This window comes from Dipodomys merriami, unplaced genomic scaffold (genome assembly GCF_024711535.1).
Source record: "Dipodomys merriami isolate MVZ:Mamm:240054 unplaced genomic scaffold, mDipMer1.0.p SCAF_62, whole genome shotgun sequence".
In the NCBI taxonomy this organism is placed as follows: Eukaryota; Metazoa; Chordata; class Mammalia; order Rodentia; family Heteromyidae; genus Dipodomys; species Dipodomys merriami.
The window spans coordinates 2,469,957-2,493,098 of record NW_027206202.1 but is presented as its reverse complement, the minus strand read 5'-3'; the positions used below and the strand labels follow the sequence as shown (position 1 = coordinate 2,493,098).

Genomic DNA, 23,142 nt, shown 5'->3' with positions numbered 1-23,142 from the left:
CCCTCCCCTCTCCTCCCCCACCTCCTCTCCCATTCTCCTCAAAGAGCAAGTCCCTGTGGCTCTGAGCACCTTCTGCCCACCTCCTTCAGAGACTCAGCATGGAGGGTGGAGCACAGGGAGGGGACTCTGTGCTGGGGTGGGGGAGGACAATGGGCAAAGCAGCCATGTTGGCTAGGTTTGTGGCCTGCAGGCTGTTAATCAAGTTCTGTGCCAAGAAGAGGCCGGTGGCGCTTTTCCTGGGTGACATCAGAGCTGGTGGCACCCCCCCCCCACTTTTACAGAGACAGAAGCTGAGGTTGAGGTGACCGTCATGGTGCCACACCACCACACACAGGACTCCCCAGGGCCTGTCACCTCTCACCTGCCTGCTGCCAGCCAGGTGACCCCAAGCCTCCCCATGAACGGATTACGGTGTCTTCCCTGCCCGCCCAAGTTCAAAGACGTCGTCTCGCTTTAATTTCTTTCCAGACATTTTGCTGCCTGGCTCGATGACACATTAAGAGCGGAGCCCTTGAGATTTAATGCTTGTTAAGCTAGTCATGCTAAAAAGGAAAGTTGCTTAGAAAATTCAAATTACTCACTCCCGGAAGGCAAATCCCAGTCTCAGCCCTGAAGAAACATGTAGCGTGATTCCTCCCCCCGCCACCCCCCCCCCGCCTCCCATGGGTGCATGAACTACGAACTGGGGGACACTGCCTGAGCTCTGCTCTGAGGTCTCACTGTACTGTGACCTTAAGAGAACCCGAGGACCAGTGTCCATGCAGAACATTCCAGAAGTACCCGCATGTGGCCAAAATATCAGCCCAGCGGGAGGACTAGGGGGGTGATTGGTGGAGACCACTCAGGGCTGTATAGTAAACCCTTGTTACAAAAATAAAGAGAAAATAAAACGGAGGGAATAATGCCAGGTCTCCACCTCTTGTTCATGTTCCCCTGCTGGCTCCATTTTCCAGAAGGATCTGGCTGGAGTTGAGCAAAGTGGCCCCATCTTTGGTCCTAGTACTGGGGCTTGCACCCGGGGCCTAGGCACTGTCCCTGAGATTTTCCACTGACATTCTACCACTTGAGCCACACAGCTCTCCTTCCAGCTTTTGTTTTGTTTTGTTTTTGGTGATTAATTTGAGGTTAACAGTCTCATGGCTTTTTTTTCTTGGGGCTGGTTTGGAACCGCCATCCTTAGATCTCAGCCTCCTGAGTAGCTAGGATTATAGGCGGGTGCCACTGCTGCCTGCATAGCTGGGCAGTTTAAAGAGGGCTGCTCGCTAAGCTCCGCTGGGAGGGCTGTGTCCCCCAGTCGCCCTCCCTGGCCCGCCTGAGAGGAGGGACGCCCACAGGACATCGAGAAGGGGGAGCCGAGTGGGGGGGGGGTTAGACAAAAGAACGGCTTTTCCTGGGAGGGCCTGGGGCAGGGATAAGGGCGGTTGGGGAGCAATCCCCTTTGGAAGGAGTCCTGGGACCACATCAGCTTCCCTTCCCCTCTGCCTCCGCTTCTGGGCAGGAGAGATTTATGCCCGTCTGCAGGCAGAGCGAGAGGCGGCGTGGGGGGAGGCGAGCGAGGAGATGATGGATGGAGCCCGGCCCCGAGGAGACAGGCAGGAAACGGAGTGCAGGGCACCGGTGTGTGATGACAGAGCTGAGCGTCGGGGGCACCGGCTGTTGTTTTTCCAGAGTGACATTTTGAGATCGTGGTTGGCCGTCACTCAGCCGCCATGTCCCGCCACTGCCTTTGCTCACACCTCCACTTTTAGAGTCTTTGTGAGCACAGGGCCTGGGAGGGGGGGCGCTTGCCTGTACCCTGTACCTCGGGACACAAGCAGGTAGAGCCCTCAGCCTGTACTGTACACGCTGGCTTGCTCTTTGTTTTTTTTACCTCTCTCTCCTGCTCCCTCCCTCCCCCCTCTGTGTCTCTCTCCCTCCTCCTACCCTCCTCTTCCCTCCTTCCTCCCTGCCTCCCTCCCTCCTCCCTTCCTTCCTTCCTTCCTCCCTTCCTTTCTTCCTTCCTTCCTTCCTTCCTTCCTTCCAAGATCTATCTATGTAGTCCAGGCTAGCCTTGAACTCATGATATTCATGCCTTGTTCACTCTTTTACTAACCTTTCTCCCTCCCACCCCCCCCCCCCGCCCCCCAGATTATAAAAGTAATAAATAATCTGGGAGCCTATAGTGTTCTAGCTACCCCAGGCTGAGATCTCACTTCAGAACCAGCCTGGGCAGGAAAGTCTGTGAGATTCTTTTTTTTTTTTAGGGGGGGGGGGTCCAGTTGTGGGGCCTGAACTCTGGGCCTGGGCGCTGTCCCTCAGCTCTTCAGCTCAAGGCTAGTGCTCTACCACTTGAGCCACAGCGCCACTTCCGGCTTTTTTTTTTTCTGCTTATGTGGTGCTGAGGAATCGAACCCAGGGCCTCAGGCATGCAAGGCAAGCACTCTACCACTGAGCCACCTTATCTGTGAGATTCTTATCTCCAATGAACCATCAAAACTGGATTTGGAGAGATGGCTCAAGCGGTAGAGTACCAGGCAAGCAAGCAAGCCAAGCAAGCATGAGGCCCTGAGTTCAAGGAACATAGGAGATAGAATTATAAAGAAGGAAATAAAAGTCCTTCCATTGTGGATCACTATTAATGCACGTGAGTGTCACTCATGCTAGGATGTGCTACACTGTCTGGCTTTTCCTTCCTTTAGAGTGTGTGTGTGTGTGTGTGTGTGTGTGTGTGTGTGTGTGTGTGTGTGTGTGTGTGTGTGTGTGTGTGTGTGTGTGTCTGGTGGTGGAACCCAGAGCCTTACACATGCTAGACTGAAATATATCTCCAGCCCTTAGTCTTTTGGAGAAGTTCTTGCTATGTAACCCAGGTTAGCCTCAAACTCTCAATCCTCCTGCTCAGCCTCCGGAGTGTTGGGGTTATACTAGCAGCAGCCAGCCCCAACTGTTCTTTTGTGAGCCTTCTTCTACCATGAGGCCCTTGGGATACCATCCGAGCCCGGGGCTGGGCAGCCTGAGCACAGCCGCTCATGTGGCTGACTCGTTACTTGCCTGGCCATGGGAATGTCTAAACAGAACGACCATTAGCCAGTCCCTAACCCGACCAAGTAGTCTTCCCGTGCCAGCTTTCCATCATTGTGACAAAAGACCCGAGGTAAACGACTTCAAAGGAAGAAAGATTTATCACGGAGAAAGGAAGGAAGGTGTGTCGTTGGCCCCCATTGGTCTGGGCCTGTGGCGAGTCAGAAGGGCATGATGGGATTGTGGGGGTGGAGGAAGCTGCTGGTGGCTGAGGTATGGAGAGAGAAAGCGCATGGGCCTGATTCAGGGTCCCTGTCCAAGGCCCCCACAATCCAGCTCCACTGGCCTCCTGCAGGCCCCACCCCTCCCCATGGTGTCCTGGGCAGGAGACCCAGCCTTTAGCACATGGGCCTTTGGGGAACATTCCAGATTCACACCTTGCCATTTCTCCTGATTTGCAAGGTAGTTGCCTTAGAAAGTTCAAAGTCTAGAGCTGGGAGCCGGTGGCTCCCACCTATAATCCTAGCTACTCAGGAGGCTGAGATCTGAGGATTGCAGTTTGAAGCCGGCTGGGACAAGAAAGTCCAAGAGACTCTTATCGCCAGTTAGCCACTCAGAAAACCAGAAGTGGGAGCTGTGGCTCAAAAAGGTAGAGCACTATCCTTGAGCAAAAGAGCTCAGGGACAGCGCCCAGGCTCCGAGTTCAAGCCTTACAACCAAATAAATAAATAAGTCCAAAGTTCAGCCTGTGCCTGTGGCTCACGCCTGTAATCCTAGCTACGCAGGACACTGAGCTCTGATGATCATGGTTCAAAGCCAGGCCTGGCAAGAAAGCCCGTCATGGCGACGCACGTGTCCAGTAGCGTAGTCGTAGGCTATGGGCACCAGGTCACTGCTGTGTGCAGGGACTGTCCCAGACAAAGCCAGCTACTGTCACCTCTGGCCCTCACATGCCAGGAGGGGCCTCTTGGGCAGGGAACTGGCCATGGTAGCCTCAGCTTTTAAGACCCCGGTTAAGGGTCTATGAGGAATCCCACTTTGTGTGTGTGTGTGTGTGTGTGTGTGTGTGTGCGCGCGCGCACGCATGCGTGCACGCCATTAACAGACTGTCTCCCCATCTCCTCCCTTCAGAAGATCCCGGGGCAGCCCACACGCCGCCCCGCCTGCGGTGGCGTGGGGAGCAGGAACACTGGCTGCGTGAGTCCTGGGACTCCCTCAGCGCCTTCGACCGCTTCCACCTGGGCCGCATCCCCCGGCCGGAGCAGCAGAGCGACATCCTGGACGAGTTCCTCCAGCTGCAGAGGGCGGGCGGGCGGCAGGGCCAGCCGCCCCCACGGAGGGACGGGGAGCCACGGCCGGAGCCACAGCCAGGGCCAGGCAGGGGCCAGGGCGACTGCTCCCCCGAGACCAAAGGCGGCAGCGGCGACGGCGACTTCAAAATCCCCGTCCTGCCCTACGGCCAGCACTTGGTCATCCACATCGCCTCCACGTGGGGCGACAGACACTACGTGGGCCTGAACGGGGTAGAGATCTTCAGCTCCCAGGGGGAGCCGGTGCAGGTTGCCGACATCCGCGCCGAGCCCCCTGACATCAACGTCTTGCCGGCCTACGGGAAGGACCCCCGCGTGGTCGCCAACCTGGTGGACGGGGTGAACAGGACCCAGGACGACATGCACGTGTGGCTGGCGCCCTTCACGCCAGGCCGGTCCCACTCCATCTCCATCGACTTTGCCCACCCTTGCCAAGTAGCCATGATCAGGATTTGGAACTACAACAAGTCCCGGATCCACTCGTTCCGAGGCGTGAAAGACATCACCATGCTGCTAGACGGGCAGCGCATCTTCGAAGGGGAGATTGCCAAGGCTTCAGGGACCCTGACTGGAGGTACGGTGTGTGTGTGCGGGTCAGGGGGGAGCAGGAGGGGAGAGGAGAATGTTCTGTCTGAAGTTCATGAGAAGAAAAAGAATGAACCCCCAGGCTGGCCCATGACAGATAGGGTCACTTCACTTTACCCGGTCCCCCCACCCCCACTCCCCATGACCTGCGGGAGACTGTTCAGAGCTGACTGCATGCTTTTCCCTTTGCTGCTTGCCTGTCTTCATGGGGTGGGGGGGGGCTAGAGTCTAAGAGAGTTGTTTTGCTCCTAAGAGTCCCCCGGGTGGGTCTCCAACCCAATGGATGGGATGGCCAGGAGCTAGGACAACACGCCCTTGCGGCCTGTCCCCTCACCCTGGGCCGGCCCCACTCCACCTCCATCGACTTTGCCCACCTTTGCCAAGGGGCCGTTCGAGGGGGGACTCTTACAAGAAGCCTGGGCCTGGTTAGGCAGGTGCAATCTCAGCCTCATTCTGGGGTGCTCTGGACCCCAAATTGCAGGCTCTTTTCCTGCTTAAGGCAAAAAGAGTAGGGCTATGCGCCCCCATAAGCCAGCCACTAGAGCCTGCTCCTGGGGAAAGGGCAAGCATCATACCCTCACAGCCAGGTACCAGGGGAAAAGCACCCACAGAGATCAGATGTGTATCTGCAGCAACAGTTGTCACTTGTTCGGTGACAGACGGCAGGGATTTGCCCACATGAGAACAAAGCAGATTCACACCCGGAGCACGGGCTGTTTGGTGACTGGGCTGGCCTAGCCCACGGGTGGATGATGGGCGTGGCCGTGGACGCTCAGATCCGGGGCCCCGGGGCCAGACTTGACCCTCCTATCTTTCCGGTGATGCCCAGCCCCGGAGCACTTTGGAGACACCATCTTATTCACCACCGACGAGGACATCCTGGAGGCCATCTTCTGTTCCGATGACACGTTTGACGTGGATGTGGACACAGACGGGCTGTGCAGCCTGCAGCTCGGTCAGGCCCCAAGGAGGCCTAGCACGGCTGACAGCGAGGGCCAGGAGCGGCCTTTCACCCAGGCTGGCTCCAGCGCCGACGACCGGGTAGGACAGGAGCGGGGGGGGGGGGGGGGGGGGCGGGGAGGGGAAGCAGAGCGGGGACAGAGAGGATGCCCCGGGGGCTGCCAGCTTCACATTTCCCACTTCTCTACTTCATTGTTGGTCCCGTATGTCATACTTCATTCTCTAATTATTTCTCTTAAAATCCAAGTGAACAAAGTATTCAAATTTTTATCAAAGCCAAGAGAAATGAACTTTTTCCATCGTCTGTATGATTTAAAGGTTGGATTTGGGGGGAGGGAGGCATGGGGTGGCGTTAGATCCCTCATTGTCAGTTGATGTAAAAACTAGAAATACCTTGAATGCTCAAGGCCTATTGCTATGGCTCACACCTGTAACCCCAGCGACTTGAGAGGCAGAAATCAGGAGGTTTACAGTCCAGGCTGTCTGGGCAAAAGCAGGAGACCCTGCCTGAAAAATTGCACCAAAAAAGGACTGCGGGGGGGGGGTGGTTGGGGCGGGAAGGGGATGTGGCTCAGTACTGAGTTTGAACACCAGCACTGCCAAGAAGGAAGGCGGGGGGGGGGGGGGGGAGGAGGATAAACCAAAGCACAGATCAGCAAGGCCACCGGTTCTGAATACTGGTGACCCAGAAAGGTGTCACTGCTGGTTTCCAGAGAAGGAAGGGAATGTAAAAGGGGAGGTGAGGGTAGGAGGGAAGGCAGGCTACGGGAAGGACGTGACCACAGAGGCCCACAGCATGGGAAGGAAGCCAGTGGACCCCACAGAGCTCATCCCCCCGGGGCAGCAGAGCCCAGGGAAGCAGGCAAGGATGGGGAGGAGGCATGTTGGCAGTTCAGGTGTTCAGGCACTGGTGGCTCACACCTGTAACCCTAGCCTCTCAGGACACTGAGATCCCAGATCATGGTTTGAAGCCAGCCAGGACGGAAAAGTCTGTGAGATTCTTATCTCCAATTAACCACCAAAAAGCCAGAAGTAGAGCTGTGACTCAAGCAGTAGGAGCACCAGCCTTGAGTAAAAAAAAAAAAAAAGAAACCTTCAGGGACAGTTCCTAGGTCCTGTTCAAGCCCTAGTACACACACACACACACACACACACACACACACACACACACACACACGCACGCACGCGCACACACACACACATATAAACCTCTCCCCTTTCCTTTGTTTCTTCCCCCACCCCCCATACAGATCCTGGGGCTGGAGCTGCCCCCCAGCTCCCCCAGCCCCGAAGTCACCACACCGGAGCCTGGCATCTACCATGGCATCTGTGAGTGCACTCTGGGGCTTGGGGGTGGCCAGTGGGAAGACACTGACTTTGGGTTGAGGGGTGTGTGGCTGTGTGGGTTGGGTCCTACACAGAGACACCAGGCCACAAGGAGGGTCAGGCCTCTGCTGGGCTCACCTGCCAGCCAGGGTAGTGCTGGAGGCCGACCCAGAGCCAGAGCGTTCCCTGGGAGAGGTCAGGTGGTACAGTCTGCCCAGGAGCGCCAGCCGGGCAGAGTGGCCACCGCCCCCTCCATGTGCTGATTGTCCTCTGGATGTCTCCCACCAAAATGGCCCCTCCCCTTTCTCAAAGCAGGTTCTGAGAGAGCTCAGGGCCCTCTACCCTGCAAGACGAGCCATTTCCAAGCCTCTCATCAGTTAGCAGGCATCTCCACCCAGCTCTATTGTCATACATGTGTCTGTGCATAGATGTGTCTGTGCATCTGTGTGGCCAGTACTAGGCTTGAGCTCAGGGCCTGCGTGCTTTCTTTTGGCTTTTGTTTTTTCTTCTCAAGGCTAGTGTTCTACCATGTAAGCCAACCTTCACTTCCATAATTGTGATGGTTAATTGGAGAGAAGAGTCTCTCAGACTTTTCCTGCCTGGGCTGGCTTTGAACCTCGATCCTCAGATCTCAGCCTCCTGAGTAGTTAGGATTACAGGCATGAGCCACCGGCACCCAGCTTCTCTGTACGTTTTGAGGCCTGAGATTTTGCATCCTTCCTCTCTGAACTTTTGCCTCCCTCCCTCTGCACCCCAAATTCTCCACCTCCTTCTCCAGCCTATGCAAGCGGATAGGGTTTGATGTGGGGCCAGGGCTGGGGCGCACCGGGTAGGAGAGATGGCCAAGCCTATTTGTGCTTTGAAAGGAATCTCTGACTTGCTAATTTGCAGATGACTCTAATTTTGGAAGTTTGCAAATATCAGCCGTGATGAATAGGAAAAGAGCTGAGGGGGTTGAAACACAGGAGAGAAATAACAAAATTAATTTCCATTTGTATAAATACTAATTGATACCCGAGGAAAATGAATATGGAATGAGGAATCAGCTCCAAAAGGAAAAGAATCGCCTTCCAACACAGAAGCAGATTAGATGGAACTGTACGTTATGCCAGGCAGGAGAGGCTGGGCTGCTGAGCTTTGTAAGTCACTGCTTAGTCATCTCCTGCTTAAACTCATTCTTTACCTGGGCAGGACATGGTGATGCAGCCTATAGTCCCCAGCTACGCAGGAAGCAAGATAGGAAGCTCATGGCTCAAGGCCAGGCCAGGCAAAAGTTCAAGACCCTATCTGAAAAATAACTAAAGCAAAAAGAAGCGGGGAAGGGGGGGGGACATGGTTCACTTGTCTAACAAGCTGGACTTCCAGCTCCAGTACCACCAGAAAAGAAAAGAAAAGAAAGAAAAGAAGACAGGCACCAGTGGGTCATGCCTGTAATCCTAGCTACTCAGAGACTGAGATCCATCTGAGGATCACAGTTCGAAGCCAGCCAGGGCAGGAAAGCCCACGAGACCCTTAGTCTCCAATAAACTATTATGAAATTTAAAGCCAGAAATGGAGCGATGGCTCAAGTGGTAGAGCCCTAGCCCTGAGCCAGAGAAGCTCAGACACAGCGCCCAGACCCAACGTTCAAGCCCCAGGTTGGACAAAAAGAAGAGAAAAGAAAGGTAGGACAGTCTAAAGTATAGCCTCCTGCTGGCCTGAGGTTTGCTTCTAGCCTGTGGACTAAGGCTGGCTCTGTGGCCCAGACAGGGACCTCTGTGTGCAGCAGCATTAGCGATGTCACGGGGTGAGGGGTGTTATTCCCCCCCCACCCCCCGCTGGTGCCTGGGGATGCGTGTGCCGCCCCGAGATGCTCAGGGTGACTTTGGCAGCATGGCCGAGGGCTGAGCCGCGAAATGGATGCTGGGAAAGGCCCAGGGGAGGGGGGGTGCCCGTGAGCCACTGGGCTCGGTGTGGCTGGGCCTGGCCAAGACATTCAACCCAGTCTGAGCTTTCCGGGCAGCCCAGTGAGTCATCTGGCCTGTTGGCCTCAGGGCCAAGAAGGTCACCTCCGAGTGGGCCCTGATGGAGTCCGGGCGAGGTCAGGGGGCAGGGTAGAGTGCTCTGACAGCCGCTTCCCCTACCCTGAGTGCAGGGGAATGAAGCCTCACGTCCCCATACTGAGGGCTGGTTGGTGGAACCGCCTCCCTTCCTTCCTTGTCCAGTGTTTTGGAGGCTCTGAGCCCCAATTATGTGCCGGGTACTGTGGATGGATGGAATGGAATTAGAGCAGAAAGATCTGGGTGGAGAGCCAGCCAGGTGCTGGTGGCAGGGAGCTGAGATCTGAGGATCAGGGTTCAAAGTCAGCCCAGGCAGGAGAGTACCCATATCAATCTCCAGTTACCCACCAAAAAGTCTGACGTGGATCTGTGGCTCAAGTGGCAGAGTGCCAGCCTTGAGCACAAAAGCCCAGGGACAGAGCCCAGGCTTTGAGTTCAAAGCCCTAGTACGGGTGACTGTGTGTGTGCGCGCACCAGCACATACACACAAGATCTGGGTGGACCAGAGGGCCCCTGGTGGCCATGACATTGGGATAGGTGGCAGAAGCCGGTTGAGGAGAGCCTGTTGGCCACATGGGAGCCAGGTGCAGTGTTAAGATGGGATGGGGTCCCAGGACCCTTGAGCCTGGGCCACGAGCAGCTTCAGTAGCACTGGTCCATTCGGCCTGTGGCATGTCCTGAGCCTTGGCTGTGAACAAGCCTGGATTCCCCATAGGACAGTGGAGAAGCCCAAGGCGTCCCTCCCCCCCAACTCCCTCCTCCCCCTCACTCAGTTCCCTGGAGCCTCTGGGATTGACCGGTCTCCTCGGCTCCCGGTTGCAGGCCTTCGGCTCAATTTCACCGCCTCCTGGGGGGACCTGCACTACCTGGGGCTCACTGGCCTGGAAGTGGTGGGTAGGGACGGCCAGGCCCTGCCCATCCGCCCGCACCAGCTGTCCGCTTCCCCCAGAGACCTCAACGACCTTCCCGAGTACACGGACGACTCCCGGACCCTGGACAAGTGAGTGCGCGTCAGGGCTCGGCTCCAGCACAGGGGTTTACGTCTGGCCTACGGCTTAGACTTCACTGTCCCGGACGCAGTGCGGGAGGCAAGCCAGGCCCGGGCCTCAGGGTGGGAGGGGGCAGGCAGGCTGCCATGCTGGGTATGCTGGCCATCCCCTGCCCGGGCCTAGCAGGGCCAGCTGGAAATGGCTGCGTCGTGCGCAGCTCCCCATGTGTGCCCCTGAGCCCCCTGGGTCTCTCCCCTGCACGGGCACCAGTGCGATCACCAAGGAGGGCTCGCACGGCCGTGGCTGCACCGCCCTGGCTTTTGCCACGTGCTGTGAACCAAGACTGGGTCAGGTTCCACGAGGGACAAGCCTCGGCCACAGCACGCATGCACAGGGACCTGGGACCCGCGGCCAGGGAACAGGGCTGGGAGGTAGAATCCTGTCTCTGTCTTCTGTCTTCTGTGTGTGTATGTGTGTGTTGGTCCTGAGGCTCGAACTCAGGGCCTGGGCACTATCTAAGGGTTTTCTGGTTGTTTTTTTCTTTGTCCAGGCTAGCTAGCACGCTATCATTAGAGCCACAGCTTCACTTCGGTGGTTAATTAGAGATAGAGTCTCACAGACTTTTCTTCCTGGGCTGACCCCAAGTCTCCGATCTCAGCTCCCCGCTGCTCCTCCATCCTGGGCCGCAGGGCTGTGAGCCGGTGGGGGAGGGCGGGGGCACTCCGGCTCCCTTCTTTCTCATCTTGTGTATTTGCTGAAGGGCGAGGCCCTGTCCGTGACTTCCTTTCTCTGTGTACAAGTCAAACAGGTGGGCCACAGCAGTGCTTAATTATCTCTATTAAACTGCTACAAAGCCCGAAGTAGAGCTATGGCTCAAATGGTAGGGTGCCAGCCTTGAGAGAATAAGTTAAGTAAGAGCCTGAGGCCCTGAGTTCAAGCCCCACTGCTAGCACCAAAAGAGGAGGAGAAGAAGGGGGGATGGAGGAGCAGTGAAGGGGGAGGAGAAGAAGAAAGCAGTAGCAGGAGGAGGAGGAAGAGGAGCAAGAAGAGAAGAAAAAGAAGAAGGAGGAGGAAGAGGAGGAGAAGGAAAAAGGGGGAAGAAGAAAGAGGAAGAGTGGGAAGAGAGGAGGAGGAAGAGGAGAAAGAGGAGGGGGAGGAAGAGGAAGCAGAAACACCTGTCTTGGCAGCTTTCTTCTCGGGGGCTGGTGGGGGGGCGCTCCAGGCTCGTCTAGTCTGTTTCTTGAGCCTCAGACCTGGGCACGGTGTGTTCGCTGCCGCTGGGGCAGGCCTGGTGCGGCCCCTGCTTCTCAGCCTGTTGGAGGACAGGGCCTGGAGGTCTCTTGGATGTCCTGGTGGGTCAGCAGGGCTGAGGAATGGCGACAGCTGTGCTGCCGAGCTGGCCCGTCCCTAGGACAGGACGGTAATTGCTTTTGTCCCCAGTCAGCTAGCTAGCTCAGCGCCACAAACACCCGGCCCCGACTGCCGAGCTTCCTCCGTTTTAAGATGCCAGCAATTGTGAGACACACCATCCATCAATTTAATAACAGCCTTTTAGAGAGAGAGGAAAGAAAAAGAAGAAAAAAAAAACATTACCTCCTTGGATGAACACTTAGATTGTAAGATTTATTTCAAGCCCCCAATTTGAAGATGTAAAAGAACCAGAAAGTTGATTTTCAGATCTAGGAAGCAGGGGAGTAGCCTGAGCCTGGGTCTGTCCCAGTGTGGCCAGGATCCAGGGCGGGGGCAGGTTCAGAAGGCTGACCGCTAGCCGCCCCTGCAGAGCCAAGAGGGGCCTTGGGGCTGAGTGTGCTAGACGATCCGGGGAAGTCATAAGGAGGCTGAGGCAGGAGGCTAGGGCAGAGAGGCTGAGGAAGGAGGCTAGGGCAGGAAGTTGAGGTGGGTGGAGCCCAGGGAACAAGAGACCACAAAGATGGAGTACTGTGGGCCGACAGGGCTAAGGTAATGAGAGGTCAGGCTGTGGGTGGCTCTCTCCTACTGGCTAGGGCGTCCAGTGATACCCACATTGAGGATCCCCACCCCCTCGATCTGGCCATTTGCAGCCATGGCTGCCCTCCTCTTATACCCGTCCCCAGCCCAGAGCCGCCACGTTCCTCTGGTGCTCCGGTTCCACCAGGAAGAAGAAGGGAGGCCACTCGCCTCTCAGTGCAGGCCTGAGTCCCTTCCACCCGCTCTTGCCTGGTACCGTCCTCATCTCCATGCACTTCCATCCGTGCCCCTGCCCCCGTGTCCGCCCTGCCCGCCCTGCCCTGTCAATGACAGATTTTCTTCCCTAAATTGTTCACTTTGAGGTCTTTTAGCTTTGCTTTTCTTTTTCCTTTTTTGTCAGTCATGGGGCCTGAACTCTGGGCCTGGGCACTGTCCCTCAGCTCTTCAGCTCAAGGCTAGCGCTCTACCACTTGAGCCATAGCGCCACTTCCGGCTTTTTTTCTTTTTGCTTATGTGGTGCTGAGGAATCAAACCCAGGGCCTCAGGCATGCAAGGCAAGCGCTCTACCACTGAGCCACCTTGCCAGCCCTCTTTTAGCTTTTCATTTTGTGAGGTTGGGTTTCCCCCCCCCCCCATGCATTTTAAAATTGCTATTATAAAGGTGATGTACAGAGGGTTACAGTTACGTGAGTCAGATAGTGAGTACATTTCTTTTTGGGCAATGTCACCCGTTCCCTCGCTCTGTGTTTCCCCCTCCCGTCCCCACCTACAAGTTGCATAGTTCATTTTTCAACATAGTGTCTATTGAGAACCGCTTTCTGCATTTGTTCACCCTTCGTCCCTCCATTTCTGTGCCACCCCCCCTTACCCTGTCAAAGACAGATAAATGAACAAACAAGACAAAAGAAACAGAAAACCATACCAATATAAATGTACAGGTCTCTAGGCATTCACACACAGTGAGACCAGAGGTGGACGCTCTTAGGAGAGGAGCACAGAGGCACAATGTGCATCTGATTATTTAAAATAATACTTATTAAAGAAATGAACTCCAAAAAATTGAGGATGGATGATTTAAAAAAACATTGGACTTTTGAATAATAAAAAGAAAAGAGCAAAAAAAAATGAATTCCAGAAAATAGAAATGTTGCTGTCTCTGTTTCCTTTTGAGCTTGTTTGTTGCAGTACGAACAGTTCTGTAACAAGTATCTTTGTACAGAGCGCCTTCCCAGTGGATGGAGTATATTTTCCTTAGGAGAAATAGAACACCCCAGAAGTGGGGTCACTGTTCTGTCAAGGCACCTTCGGCAGGGCAGGGGGATTGTCACCCTGGTTTTTCCCTGCTGCAAGAGCCCTCTGGTGTCACAGAGCTGGCCCCGGTCACCTGCTCTGAAGGGGCCTGGCGGCCAGGCGAGGGTCTTTGGGATGGCGGCCCTCCCCACCCTGACCCTCCCCTGCCACCTGCAGGCTGATCGACAGCGTCAACGTCACCACAGAGGACGAGCACATGTGGCTGATCCCCTTCTCGCCCAGCCTGGACCACGTGGTCACGATCCGCTTCGACAGAGCCGAGAGCATCGCCGGCGTGCGTTTCTGGAACTACAACAAATCTCCTGAAGACACCTATCGAGGGGTGAGTGGGCGGTGGGGGAGAGAGGGCCCAGCTCCAGCAAGCGCCTCGGGGAATGGCCAGCAGCACTGGGGAAAGCTGAGCAGGGCTGCAGGGGTGCGGGGGTGCCAGGTACCTCAGGAGGGTTGGCAGCTCTGCCACGCCGCGTTGACTTGGTCAACCGGAGCTTGAGCTCTGGGATCCAGACCTGGGCTTCCTCTGTGGGCCACACAGCAGCTCCCCCACGGGCTCCCATAGGGTCTTAGGGACTGGCCTGGCCACTGCAAGACGGGCCGGTGGCCCTGGTCTCCCCCACACACCCCAAAGTACTCTGGGTACGGGACCCCACATAGGGATAAAAGCCAGGACCTGCCGGGCGCCCGTGGCTCAAGCCTGTAATCCTAGCTACTCAGGAGGCTGAGATCTGAGGATCACGGTTCAAAGCCAGCCCGAGTAAGGAAAGCCCGTGAGACTCCTATCTCCAATGAACCACCAGAAAACCGGAAGTGGCGCTGTGGCTCAAGTGGTAGAGCGCTCGCCTTGAGCTGAAGAGCTCAGGGGCAGCGCCCAGGCCCAGAGTTCAGGCCCCACGACTGACAAAAAAACAAAAAGAAACAACCCAAAAGGCAGGACCTGGGACTCTTGAGGTAGGTTTACCTAACCTCCCTCACGTCCCCCCAGGCTCTGGGGGCGCATGGCTAAGATTCTCTCAACCCTAGGAATGGGCAGGGAACCAGCGTGCCCTGGGTGTTGTGAGGGGCACAGAATGGCGTTTGGGGACTGGTGTGCCAGGTGAGCCTGGCAATTGCAAGGCCTGTGTCCTGGTAGCTCCCTAGGCAGGGGAAGAGGCGGGGGGGAGGGGGCACAGAGGCCAGGACTCAAGAGACAGCCACACCCGACGTGGGCTGCCCCACCCGTGTCCAGCCATGTGCTCCCCGAGCGCTGGGCCTGCATGAGCAGAGACAGGGCTGCGGGGTGCGGGGGGGGGGGCACCTGTGAGGTGCCGGGGTCCTGGGCGCCCCCTCCTCTCTGCTGCTGGCAGGAACTCAGCGGCTGCCTGGGCCGCAGCCATCACTGCTGGCTGGTGGAAGGGACCCCGGGAGGGAGGGAGATGCTGGGGCGGGGCGGGGGGGGGACGAGGGCTGTCTACCTGCTCCCCACTTCCCACCCCACGCCATCACCCCAGACTGCCATGGGGCCTTTGAGATTTGCTGGTGGATCCCGAGTCCGGCTGGGATGGCTTCTGCCCTCAGGAGACCCCAGAAATGCTGAGGGCGCCCTGACAGGGCTTCACGGCCATTCCCCGGCTCAGGCCGCTTGTGTCCGTCATCCGCCAGGCCAAGATTGTCCACGTGTTTCTGGACGGCCTGTGCGTCTCCCCTCCCGAAGGATTCCTCATCCGGAAGGGGCCAGGCAACTGCCACTTTGATTTTGCACAAGAAATCCTCTTTGTGGACCACCTGCGGGCCCCCCTGCCGCCCCCACCAGCCCGGAGGTGAGCTGCCCCCTCCCCCCGGCCCCCGTGGCGTTTGGATAGGACCGATCGGATGTTTGGGAAAGCCCAGCCGTTCAGAAGCAGCTGCTGACTGGTTCAGGCCAGGGCTCCCCTCCTCTGCCACCTCGCTCCTGATCCACAAAGCTTCAAAAGAGAAAAAAAAAAAAAACCCAGAGCCATGCGGTGGTCTGGTGCGCTGGGATTCCATGCTGTTGCATGAAGTTTGTAAGTTTGTAAATGTCACATTCACTCAGTGCGTCCACATCCAGCGCCCCCAGGCCAGCTCCGACACAAACCAGCCCGCCTCCTCCCCAGCCCTCCGAACAGCCACTCCGGTGTGACACTGGCCTTGGCATCCAGGAGACCTGGGCCACAGATGGATGGAGGTGACCAGGGAGAGAGAGCAGGCACATAGTACTATTGCTCCCTGCCAGCTCTGTGGCCTTGGGCAGGTGACTTGCCCACTCTGTGCCCAGTGGCCTTACCCACACAGGACAGGAAGTTCTGTCCCCTGCGTTGCTCTGAAGCAGGCAAGGGTCCCCGCCGGGAAGCTTCTAGATCTTTTCCGACTCCTGGCCCAGCCTCCGGGAGCCTTGGCTGTGGCCCCCTCCAGGGTGCTGGGCCTTCCTGGTGGGCGGGGTGGGAGGATGGCTGGTTTCTTCAACATTCGTGGCCGAGACGCGTCTAGGCAGTACCCGGCTGCGGGAAGCTTTTTTCACATGCCGATTTGTCTTTCCAGGCTGGACTGGAAAAGCCTGGAACGTTCCAGCATGGACTACGAGGCCCCGCTCATGCCCTGTGGCTGTATCCTCTCTGTGGCCAGCCAGTCCATAGGCAGCCGACGCTGGGCAGCCAGGGGTCCAGCAGGGAAACTAAGGCAGAGACAGACAGACTCAGGGTTCCGAGACACCCGCCACACAGGACCATGGCTGCACCCACCAGCTCTCCACCCTCCTGGCGGCGCCCGGAACCCTGTCAGCCTGTACATGGGTCTATCATTTTCCCCTGTCACAGCAGAGGACATGGGGTACAGGGGCTGGGCACAGTGGTCCCGCTGGTAATCCCAGCGTTCGGAGCACAGAGCCAGGGGGGCCCAGCCTGGGCTACTAGCCAGATCCTGTCTCAAAAAGAAAGGAGGGAGAAGGAATTACAGAGGCCTAGACCCGTGCTCCCAGCATTCCCAGCTTGGGAGGGCAGGCCTGCCTAGAGAGCCCGCCCCCCGTGGCCCAGCTGGCTGTCCTGGAAATGACTGGCCTGGCTGTGACTTGGCCTGGTGGCCCTAACGTGGCCCGCTCTGCTGGCATGGGCCCCCAGGGGCCTCCCCGACACTGGGCTCCAGAGAGAAGGGGGAGAAAGATCTGCTGTGCTGCTTGTCATTTCACAGCCAGGGAAACTGAGGCACAAGTCTGTGTACTCCCCTCCCCCTACCTCCAGTCCCACAGCCAGCTCGGCTCATGGCACCCATGTTTGCCCGTGCCTGACACTGTCTTAACCTGTACCCCGTGCCCCGGGGCTGGAGGAAGGTTCCGATCGGCCAGTTCACATTAAAGAGAAGCGGGCATCGTACGCATTCTGATGGACTTGGGTCCATTGTTCCTCTTTGATTCCTATAAGCTGACAAGAGGGGGAAAAAAAATCCCTGTTATCTTAGTCCTTAACTATCTTCCTTAACCCCATGGCTAGTCGTCTTCCAGTTCCGGCTTCTGACCAGCTGGGGGGACCCCTACTACATCGGCCTCACCGGACTGGAGCTGTACGACGAGCGAGGAGACAAAATCCCCCTGTCGGAAAACAGTATCCTCCCCACGGAAGCCTGGCCCGCAGGGCAGCGCTGGACGCACCCTGTCCAGCTTCTCTGGAAGGACTGGAGCTCAGGGCGCCTGTGGCCGTGAATAGCCAGGGCAGTTTCTCCCCTTCCAGTCCAACTCAGACCTGGTTGGAATGGATGCACGGTGAATGCTTACCGGGGGCCGGCTCTGTGCCATGCTCTGAGCCAGGGCTGGTCCACGGGCTTCTCTGCCCGGTGGCCCCTGCTGGGCCAGGCTGCCCCTTGCCTTGGGTCATGGCCTTCATCTAAGTCAGTCTGAGCTGCTCAAGGCTAGTGCTCTACCATTTGAGCCACAGCACCACTTCCGGTTTTTGAGTGGTTTAATTGCCCACGAGAGTCTGCCCTGGGCTGGCTTCAAACTACGACCTTCAGGTCTCAGCCTCCTGAGTGGCTAGGATTACAGACGTGAGCCACCAGCACCAGATCTGCAGTGCAGAAACTCCCCCCCCCCCCCCCCGGTCCCTCAGCCCTGGTGGCGACCCCCACTCCCTGCTCTGCACTGTGACCTTAGCGCCCCTCAGACATCGCTGCGTTCCCCGACAGCGTGAATGTGCTGGAGGCCGTGCACGGGGACGTGCGCACCCCAGACAAGCTCATCGATGGCGTGAACGACACCAGCGACGGCAGACACATGTGGCTGGCACCAGTCCTGCCTGGCCTGGTGGGTGCCTGTGCCGCCATCCCCCCCACCCGGCACGGGGTAGACACTGCCATTGCCCTGTCTCCCCCACCCCCCGCCTGCCCCTCGCAGTGGGCCAGCCGCCCTGCCCTCCTCCTCCTGTCCGTCCCCTGGCCACTTCTGCCCTTCCCCAATGCCCCAGCATGGATGCCCTGCCTTCCCTCTAGCCCCAAATCGGTCTGGTCAGCTGATCCAGCTGCGGACTCGGTTTCCTTGCACTCCAGCCCGTGGCCCTAAGAATGCCCCATGAGCTGAGAGGTGACCCCCACCACCACTGGGCCTGACTGGCCGAGGTGGGGATGGAGGAGGCCGGGATAGGCACAGGTTGGCCATGTCCCTCCAGCCTTCACTGCCAGGCCTGTGGCATCTGAGGGCAGAGGCAGACTTCCAGGTGGCCATGAGCCTGAACCCGCCCCCCCCCACGGACTCCCTCCTCCCCCTACCACCCCCCCCCCAGCCTCCAGGGCTCTAAGGAAGCCACAGACCAGGACCACGGCCCCTGCTGATGCCCAGAGTTTCTTTCGGCTTCCAAGTTTCTCTAAGCTGCCCAGGGTGGCTGTCTGGGGCCGGAGAGAGAAGGGTCTTTGGGGCTGTGGGGATCTGCCCTGATCAGCGGCCCTCCCTTGGGGGGTGTCAGTTAGGACCCAGACCGTGCTTCTCTGATTCAGCCAAGGGACAAAAAGGGGGGAGGACCCTGCAGACTTCCCCGGGGCTCAGGCTCCTGACTCGAGTCGGGGACCCCACAGAGCCCACTGGCCAAGATGTCCCCAACTCCCCAGCCACCCAAGGAAGCCGCCCGGCGAGAGCCAGCTCAGCAGTTTGTTGCAAACACGGCCACACGTGACCTGACTCCCGATGGGCTTGCTAGAGACGCCAGGCCGCAGGGCTCCAGGCTGGCAGCCGGCGGCCCAGTGGGCTTGATGGGGCAGTGCTGCGGCAGGCAGCGCCGGGACAGCCCCGGGGCTCCACCCCCCCTTGCTTCCACGCCCACCTCACCCGCGCTGTCCCGTAGGTGAACCGAGTCTACGTCATCTTCGACCTGCCCACCACGGTGTCCATGGTCAAGCTGTGGAATTACGCGAAAACCCCCCTCCGAGGGGTGAAGGAATTTGGTGTGAGTACTCACTAGCCGAGCCTCCAGAGGTAACGGTGCTCGCTGGCAATGAGGCGGCCAGCTGTGACGCCATTTCCTTTCCTCTGCTGTAACCTTGCACATGTCTTGTGCTTAGGCAGACGTGGGGAGATCTGGACCACCTGAGCCTGCTGCGGGGTCCCCCTGAATTCGGCTTTCCTTTGGTGGCTCCCCATTCCCTCCAGCTCCAGGAGGTGACTGGGAAAGCAGGGCTTGGGGACAGAGACCCCAGTTTGCCTCCAGCCTCAGTTTCTTCTTTGTGGCCCTGGCTAAGAGCATACATCTTTCCCTTTAGTAATAAATGGGATCATTGTGCAAGCCAGGCACACAGCTTGTGGGTGGGTACTTGCTAGGGTCTTCATGCAGACCAGCACACAGTAGGTCCATATTTGCTGGGGTCATCGTGCAGGCCGGCACAGAGTAGGTCCATATTTGCTGCGATCATGTTGGCCAGACACACAGTAGGTCCATATCTGCTGGGATCATCATGCAGGCAGGCACACAGTAGGTCTGTACTTGCTGAAGATATCATGCAGGCAGGCACACAGTAGGTCCATACTTGCTGGAATCATGTTGACCAGGCACACAGTAGGGCTGTACTTGCTGGGATCATGTTGACCAGGCACACAGTAGGTCTGTACTTGCTGGGATCATGTTGACCAGGCACACAGTAGGTCTGTACTTGCTGGGATCATGTTGACCAGGCACACAGTAGGTCTGTACTTGCTGGGATCATGTTGACCAGGCACACAGTAGGTCTGTACTTGCTGGGATCATGTTGACCAGGCACACAGCTGGTCTGTACTTGCTGGGATCATGTTGACCAGGCACACAGTAGGTCTGTACTTGCTGGGATCATGTTGACCAGGCACACAGCTGGTCTGTACTTGCTGGGATCATGTTGACCAGGCACACAGTAGGTCTGTACTTGCTGGAATCATGTTGACCAGGCACACAGTAGGTCTGTACTTGCTGGGATCATGTTGACCAGGCACACAGCTGGTCTGTACTTGCTGGGATCATGTTGACCAGGCACACAGCTGGTCTGTACTTGCTGGGATCATGTTGACCAGGCACACAGCTGGTCTGTACTTGCTGGGATCATGTTGACCAGGCACACAGCTGGTCTGTACTTGCTGGGATCATGTTGACCAGGCACACAGTAGGTCTGTACTTGCTGCCGGCATTGACTCCCACAGGAGAAACTTTCACTTAGAACAGGCAGGGCTCAGCCTTGCCCAGGTGGTGGGTGGACGCGGGATCTGGAGCCTCGTGTGTCCACCCAGCTCCTGGTGGACGACTTGCTGGTGTACAACGGCGTCCTGGCCATGGTGAACCACCTGGTGGGCGGCATCCTGCCCACCTGCGAGCCCACGGTGCCCTACCACACCATCCTCTTCACCGAGGACGCCGATGCCGCTCACCAGAGACACCCCGTCCTCAGGTGCGCCCCGGCCTGCCCGCGGGAGGAGGCGGTGGGGGGGACCCCGGCCGCACCCCGGGTCTCATGGTCCCTCCCGCCCCCTCCTCCCCACAGCCACTGGGGCGAGGACCAGGACGTCCAGATGATGAACGAGAACCAGATCATCACCAACTCCAAGAGGAGGCCGGGCGTCGCGGATCCAGGTCAGCGACCGCCCGCGGTGGTGCTCCCCCTCCCCCATGCGTTTCCCCGCCAGGGGGCATCACAGCTGGGTAACGGGGCCCTTTGTGTTCCTCTCCCTCAGCTCTGCGCCCCAAGACCTGCATAAGCGAGGAGCCAGCCAGGCAGCGGCGGTGCTGAAGGTGCTCGGTGGGCCCCAGCCTGGCCCGGCTCCACCCCAGTGTGTCTCAGACCTGTGTCAGCTGGCCAGGACCCCAGAGGCTGGAAGAGAACTCGGCATAGAGGGACATGGGGGCGGAAGGGGGGGGGCGACAGCCGTGGGAGCCACAGGACTCCCATGGAGGACAGGGCTGGCCACAGAAGCTGGGCACACTGGGCCCTGGACCTCTCCTAGGTCCAGGCAGGTAGGCCTGGTCCAGCAGCATCTCAGGCCCGGAGCAAGCCCAGTAGGCGGGGCCAGGCTATACTCCCACCAGCAGGCTGGGCCCTCATTGGCCCTCATTGGCTGAGGTGGCCACACCCCCTGCTGGCTGAGGGGCCTCTGGGCCTGAGCTCAGGACTGCGAAGGCACGCTGGCTTGCCCTTGGTCCTGCCCAGGCCTTGTTGGGGAGAGGGGCGGGGGGGGGGGGCAGGGGCTGGTTTTATAAAGGCCTCTCACCTCTTGCTAAGCCTAAGACCAGGTTGGCCAAAAGTGCATGATCTGAGCAGAGGAAGCAAACTTAGGTGGGGGACCCAACTCCCCTACCCCTCCAGCCTAGCACCCCTTCCTCCTTCCTTTCCCTTGTGAGGGTCAGCCCCTCTCTTCCCCCCTCCTGAAGCTCCGCCTCCTCCCAGTGAGCTGGAAAGGTACCCTGGACCCCACCCCCCACCCCCGCAGTCCCCCCTAGCCAAAGGGAGCCCGGAACGCATCTATTTCCATCTCTGTCACAAGCTCGGATCAGGGACCTAATTGGTTTCCCAGTGGTGGGTAATTTATTGTTCCAACTTCTAATCCGTTTTCGGGCTGGCACTCGGCCTGGTGCAGCCCGGCCTGGGTACTGTACTCTGTGCGTTTGTTTCTACGCAACCCAGAGCCCAGAGATGGCTTTGTGAAGGGGCCCGAGTGTAGAGCCACTATGCAAATGCGCTTTTTGTCCAGAAGGCAGGGCCGACAACAGAGACGGGAGTTGTGTTTTGGGGGAGACGATCCAGCAGCCATCGAGGCCCCCCAGCTCCTCTGTTCAGCTCCCAGATCCACCAAGCTCTTCCTCTGGGCGCCCTGGAGAGCTGCTGCCATTCCCAGAAAGCCAGAGGCCAATCAAACCAGCTCCTAGGACCAAATCCAGAGCCTGCTTTCCTGGGAGCCTCTGAGCCCCAGCAAGGCCAAGGCCTCGGCTCCCGGCTGGATTCACGGGGGGTGGGGGTGGGGCAGCCATCGGGGTTCACACACATCCAGGACCCCTGTTGATGTGTCTAATAACTCTGGTACCATACAATCTAGGAGGAAGGAAGGGAACTAGACAGGTATAACTTTGTAATAAATTTCTATTTTTTTTTCCTCTTGCAAATCAATAAAAAAAAAATGTTACTAAGAATAGAGTCTGGGGCTGGGAAGGCGGCTCAGTAGTAGAGCAGTTGCCTTGCATGCATAAGGTCCTGAGTTCGATTCCACAACACCACATAAGCAGAAAAAGCTGGAAGTGGCGCTGTGGCTCAAGTAGTAGAGCGCTAGCCTTGAGCTGAAGAGCTGAGGGACGCACTTAACAACAACAACAAAAGGTGCAGCAAAGTCTTAGGCGGGAGTCACAGACTGCCACCAACCCCATGCCAGAGACGAGGGGCTTCTGTGGGGCAGGGGAGGAGGGGGACCCGGTTCAGCCGGGGCCACCAGAGCCAGCTGAGCGATGTCAGGGGTCTAGGCTATCCCGGAAGGCCGTGGTCCCAGGGCAGACAGGCCCTTCAAGGGGTCACTAGAGTACCACTACCCCAGTGACCCCCGGTCCCAGCCCACATCTGCCAGACACCCAGGTGGTCTGTTTGCAATGCTAAATGGAACGTCTCAGAGTTGGCTCAACCCAGGCAAGCACCCGGCAGGATCCCAGCACCACCGGGAGCAGGCAGCCTGGCCAGACAGCCGTCCTGCTGTGGCCCCTCAGGCCAGCCTGGACATCTGCCTCCCTCCCACTGGTAGCGCCGGGGGGGGGGGGGCCGGGTGGGGCTTCCCCTGGGTGCCCAGGGCAGGGTGGGCAGGTGGCTGTCTGGGCACAGGCCTGGGGGTTCATCTCCAAGCAGAGATAGCCCGAGAGCCTGGAGGTCCCTCCTGGGCACAAGTACCAGGCCATCCCTCGTCCAGGCGGGGCTCACAGGCTCGGCTCTTCACACTGGCGATGCCTAGGGCTCATAATCGGCTGTCTTCATCTGCTGTCGGCTTTCAGGATAGAATCTGATTTCCCCCCTGAGCCCAGGGGTGCATCGCACACCAATCTTGTCGTCACGCCCGGCTCACTACCCAACAGCCTTCACCTCACGCACAAGCTCCATGGCGGAAGGCACACTGGCTTCCCTGGCGTGTTGGCGGTGATGTGCGATGGTCCTGGGGTCGTCAGCAGGCGTAGGTTCCATCACTTCCTGGACATGTGACCTGGGATAGTGCCCTGGCCCAGG

General features: G+C 58.1%; 1 protein-coding gene across 5 annotated transcripts in view; it reads left to right on the top strand.

Moving 5' to 3' along the window:
- The window catches only part of Katnip (katanin interacting protein), a 117,666-nt gene extending 95,633 nt beyond the window's left edge, over positions 1–22,033 (top strand). For all 5 annotated transcript variants that reach the window (XM_070004278.1, XM_070004279.1, XM_070004277.1 and 2 more), the window contains 13 exons: positions 4,129–4,881; positions 5,722–5,933; positions 7,103–7,181; positions 10,040–10,217; positions 13,621–13,786; positions 15,100–15,257; positions 15,997–16,061; positions 16,941–17,051; positions 17,607–17,746; positions 18,777–18,878; positions 20,183–20,340; positions 20,434–20,522; positions 20,624–22,033. In XM_070004278.1, the coding sequence (XP_069860379.1) occupies positions 4,129–4,881; positions 5,722–5,933; positions 7,103–7,181; positions 10,040–10,217; positions 13,621–13,786; positions 15,100–15,257; positions 15,997–16,061; positions 16,941–17,051; positions 17,607–17,746; positions 18,777–18,878; positions 20,183–20,340; positions 20,434–20,522; positions 20,624–20,679 (2,267 nt within the window). In that variant the 3' untranslated portion in view covers positions 20,680–22,033. The remainder of the gene's footprint in view (positions 1–4,128; positions 4,882–5,721; positions 5,934–7,102; positions 7,182–10,039; positions 10,218–13,620; positions 13,787–15,099; positions 15,258–15,996; positions 16,062–16,940; positions 17,052–17,606; positions 17,747–18,776; positions 18,879–20,182; positions 20,341–20,433; positions 20,523–20,623) is intronic.
- Positions 22,034–23,142: the final 1,109 nt, after the last annotated feature.